The sequence below is a fragment of the Labrus mixtus genome, unplaced genomic scaffold, assembly GCF_963584025.1.
Source record: "Labrus mixtus unplaced genomic scaffold, fLabMix1.1 SCAFFOLD_272, whole genome shotgun sequence".
Taxonomy (NCBI): Eukaryota; Metazoa; Chordata; class Actinopteri; order Labriformes; family Labridae; genus Labrus; species Labrus mixtus.
The window spans coordinates 1-5,000 of NW_026870337.1; the positions used below are offsets into that span (position 1 = coordinate 1).

Sequence of the window (5,000 nt, forward strand, 5' to 3'; positions counted from 1 at the left end):
TCTCTGTCTCTCTCTCTCTCTCTGTCTCTGTCTCTCTCTCTCTCTCTGTCTCTCTCTCTCTCTGTCTCTCTCTCTCTCTCTCTGTCTCTCTCTGTCTCTGTCTCTCTCTCTCTCTCTCTGTCTCTCTCTCTCTCCTCTCTCTGTCTCTCTCTCTGTCTCTGTCTCTCTCTCTCTCTCTCTCTCTCTCTCTGTCTCTCTCTCTCTCTCTCTCTCTGTCTCTCCCTTCTCTCTCTTGAAGGTGGGGCACATCAGAGAGAGAGACTGAGACACCTCCTTTAAAATGTAAAGTATTCTACAAATGCAGAAAGGTCGCCCACGGTGGAGACAAACGTAAACGACCCATAAACCTGTGATTAGACGAGAGAACAGCGTCTCCGTGGTTACCGATCGAGGCCTGTGGTCACATCGTGCCCTCAGACCGGAAACCAGCTGCAGATGTTTGAAAAGTTCAACCACACACACACACACACACACACACACACACACACACACTCGTAAAAACAACCCGACATGCACTATTGTTAAAAGTCTGTTTCCATAGCAACAGTAACAGTGAACGATGATGTCACCCTTTGACGACCGTCTTCCCATTTTATTTTAATCGAGGGTTATTTTATGTCCCTACAGACTGAGCTACTGCTCAGTCTGCATGTTTCCTTGACCTTTGACCTTTCTACACACACACACTCTGTCACACAGGAGGACAAACATGATCACACATTAATGTTTTGGACTCACATCTCCGGCCAGCTGATGGAAAACCCGACGAAACTGTTTCTCCTCATCGTTCTCGTGAGACTCGGCGAAGTTCAGAGGTCTGCGAGGTGGAGGCTGCACACACACACACACACACACACACACACACACACACACACACACACACACACACACACACACACACACACACACACACACACACACACACACACACACACACACACACACAAGAGCTCCTGTTAGATCACATATTTCTCAGTCTGACTGCACTCACTGTTTGTTTGCTCATAGAATCTTCCACTGGGAGAAGTCTGAGAGTTGACTTTATTTCACCAGTCCAACATCATCACTCTGCGTTTTACTAAATGATAAAACACGACTATCACACACATAAAAAGAGATGAAATGCAGCATCAGATTCTACTTTGGTACTTACAGGGTCTGTAGGGAGGAACTGGTCAATGTCGACGTTGCTGTTTGAGGAGAGAAAACAAAAACACAAAGCACGAGTCAGACAGAGGCGTTAGGTTAGCCTAGCTTAGCACAAAGACTGGAAGCAGAGGGAAACTGTTAGCTCGCTCTAAAGAGGAAAAGATACATCTGATGTGCACTCACGTGGCAGCCTTGATGGCGATCTTGAGAAGACCTTTTGCCAGAAACATGTTGCTGTCTGTGTGAAACAGAAAGAGTCACAGCAGAGTTACAAACATTACTCGAGCAGAAATGGACAGGGGACGCCATTCATTCTCAATCTTAAAGGTCACATATTCTCCTCCTCTTCTTCTTCTTCAGTGTAAATAAGTCTCAGAGCTCCTCTTCAACATGTGTGTGAAGTTTCTTGTTCTAAATCCACTCTGATCCTGTATTTGATCATGTCTATAAACCCCTCTATTTCAGCCCTGCTCAGAACAGACTGTTTCTGTGTCTGTACCTTTAAATATGTAAATGAGCTGTGTCTGACCACGCCCCCTCTCTGGAAGGGCTTGGGTGTACTCGGTCTTTCTCGCTCCATGTCCTATTGTTTACGGTGAGAAGGCAGACTCAGAGGGCAGAACAAACACCTAGCTGTGGGAGTGTCACCCACCTGGGGGAGGGGCTACTGCCCTTTGTGATGTCATGAAGGGAAAATCTCCAAACGGCCTGTTTGAACACACATTTTCTGAAAAGTGGAGCAGGCAGAAGACGGAGAGGATGGACTTTTCTCATTGGGGGGTTTGTAGACAGACTAGAGACACATGTTAGAGTTAGAGGAACATGGGGAAGAGGATTTTAAATATGTCACCTTTAAAATATTCGGGATGCATCGGTTCAACATCGGTGTTGAAAGATAAGTATTTGACTTCTATGTCTTTCCAGAACTTCACCTGCTTATAGAGTATTATTTAACACCTTGTTGCTTCATTACACTGTCAGCTCGTGCTGACAGTGTAATGAAGCAGCTGCTTTTTAAACATTCATGTTTTAATAACAGATCAGAGCAGCACTGACATGTTGACAGACTCACTGGAGAACATCTCACAGAGCCACTCCTAGTTTGTTTTTGAGTCAAGACAAAGTTTAAACAAAGCACGACGGGATCATTTGACTTTTTGTTTGGTACTTGCCCACCTCTGCAGATAAGGACTGGACGATGTGCATAATACGACACCTACACATAATCTATACAGTGTCCGGTTTCAGCACACAAAACACAGAAGCACACTGCACGGACGTCCCTGAACGCCTCTCAAACCTCCGTAAAAAAGCTTTAAAAACACAAAATAATGAAGGTTTATGAGCAACTTACCAAAAGTTGAGTTTATGTGGAGAGAGGAGAGACTCACAGGGAGAAGCCGAGAGAGGTGAAGACACACTGACACACACACACGGACAGAGACAGGAGGGGAGAGAGAGGTCTGATACTCAGGCTGGGTGACACTCCCTCTGACAGAGTCCACAAAACCAGTTGTGCAACTCTGATCCAAGTTCTTTTTCAATGCATCATGAACCCCGCCCAACCCGCACGCGCACACACACACACACACACACACACACACACACACACACACACACACACACACACACACACACACACACACACACACACCAGAGAGAGAGAGGGAGAGAGAGGGTCCTAAAATCAACCCAACTCCTGAAAAATAACAGGACAATAAACAGAGTGTGTGGTGCGTTCAGGGCGACGCGGGACAACTCGGACATTTCAGGTTGCTCAACATTTAGATGTCCAACTAAAAAGCCCTTTATTTGATTATTTTAAACTTAATTTTCAAATTTCTCAAGATATTACCTGTCGTGACAATAAAACATCTGGCTGGTGATGTTTTTAATAAAAAATAAAAAATAAAAAAAACAGCCTCAACACGTTTTATTTTCCACTTGTCTTTATTGACTACTAAAACAAGAACAGCAACAATGCAAGGTGGTTGCCAAGACAACCACATATCACAAACAAAATAAATAACAATCAAATATTGGAGAAAATTAAATAAAATATTAAATAATGTGTAACGCATCAAACATTTCACACAGATTCAAAGTTTCGATAACTTTTCTATGTTCAAACATACTTAGATACCGTAAAACTCCAAATAAAAGCCCATCCCCCTTTTCTGGTGTCGCTGCACGTTATGAAGGCAGCTCTCTGTTAGAGGTACCTATATGCATTTAGCGTGGAAATAGTTTACAGATCAAAGTTAAGGACTTTCCTGCACTGAGGAATGACAACATCTGTCCGTACGTGTACAGGAAGGGAAGCAGGTTTCTGTTTGCATGATGTCTTTCAGGTGTAAATTAAAGTATTTACAGTCTTTCCAATCTTTTTGCACATTTTTTGTTTGAAAAGAATTAAAGCCCCGCCTCGTAATTTGTCTGTCCCAAACAAAGGCACTTCATAGACTGATGTGAATAAATCCTGAGCTTCTAATTGAAGTTTTACCATTAAAAAAAAAAAAGAAAGAAAGTGCTATTTTTTTTTTTTTTTTTGCTGCTATTTTTTTTAGAATTTTTTTGGATGTGACATTTTGAAAGATCTAAACGTAAACTGAAGGCAAACATGCCATTAGAACTGCCAAACCACAAGATCCCCGTGGCCTTTAAAAACACCAGGTTTTTATCACATACCAAACAGACAGATTCAAACAGCTCTTACAAACTTAGTCTTGGATGACGTCATGCACGACTTTCTCTCCTCTCCTGTGGTTGTCTTCATTTGGATTGAAGTTTATTGTCATTTTTTTTATCTTTCCTGGTGTCATGTAGGCTATACATTTAATTTACACCTTCTTTTTCCCCGACTTAAACTTCCTACACCTCCTGAACGCATCAATGTTCTTCCTCCTACGTCAGCCGGAACCAGGAAGTGTCCCGCTTGTTGTGTTGTGGTTGTGAGTTGTCGCGGTGGCTGCTTTTTGCTGTCGCTAGTTTCCTTTTCGTCCTGGCTCAGATGGCGAGCTCCGCGGGTCCTCGTCGGTCCGGTCCGGGTCTCTGGTCCTCGGTGCTGCTCCTGATGCTTCTGTCGGTGCTGAACGGGTCGGTGTGTGCTTTATCCGAGCAAGGGAAATGGGTCCTGAACGTCGACAGTGTGAGTTTCCTGAATGTCTGGTGGTACTCCTTCTGCCTGAAATGATTTATAACTAGATCAACTGATTTCAGATGAAGCGTAAAGTATTAACAGCATTTCCGGTGGTTCAGCGGACTGTAACGCAAGCTGCGCCGCGTCGCGACAAGCTGCGCCGCGTCGCGACAAGCTGCGCCGCGTCGCGACAAGCTGCGCCGCGTCGCGACAAGCTGCGCCGCGTCGCGACAAGCTGCGCCGCAAACATGTGAACATCGTCAAAGTCTCAGATCATTCACCTTCATTATTCAGTCTTTAGCACACAGGTGAAACTATAACTCACACATGTGCGACTGTACCTTTAAGAAAGCAACATTTACGACATGTCGATACCTTTCCGATACAGCATGTTTCAGATTAGAAGATTAGATTAGAAAAAAAACTACCTCTATTTCTTAAAACAGGTGTGTGTATGTACGGAAGCCCTAAGGCAACATGCATTTTAGTTTTAATTTTTAATTTAATTTTTTTAATTTTTAATTTTTAATTTTAAAAAAATCTGTTTTTAGTATTTGTCTATTTTTTTTGTACATTCTTAATTTTTCTTTTTTTATTTAAATTGTACTGTGTTCACTTTTTGTTTTGCAATCTTTGCTCTTTTGTAACACTGTAAATTTCCCCGTTGTGGGATAAATAAAGGATTATCTTATCTTACACATTTTATTTAACT

At 42.9% G+C, this 5,000-nt stretch overlaps 1 protein-coding gene and 1 long non-coding RNA gene across 2 annotated transcripts in view; one reads left to right on the forward strand and one right to left on the reverse strand.

Moving 5' to 3' along the window:
* Positions 1-672: 672 nt before the first annotated feature.
* On the reverse strand, positions 673-2,727 carry LOC132969060 (uncharacterized). The gene is made up of 4 exons (XR_009671452.1): positions 2,504-2,727; positions 1,333-1,387; positions 1,154-1,190; positions 673-831 (listed from the first exon to the last, which is right to left on the reverse strand). It is a non-coding gene; the product is annotated as an uncharacterized LOC132969060 (long non-coding RNA).
* A 1,324-nt stretch (positions 2,728-4,051) lies between these two features.
* The window catches only part of LOC132969059 (transmembrane protein 87A-like), a gene marked incomplete at its 3' end in the record, with an annotated part of 10,876 nt that continues 9,927 nt past the window's right edge, over positions 4,052-5,000 (forward strand). Inside the window, exon 1 of the mRNA XM_061034303.1 lies at positions 4,052-4,297. Coding sequence (XP_060890286.1) covers positions 4,160-4,297 — 138 coding nt within the window. The remainder of the gene's footprint in view (positions 4,298-5,000) is intronic.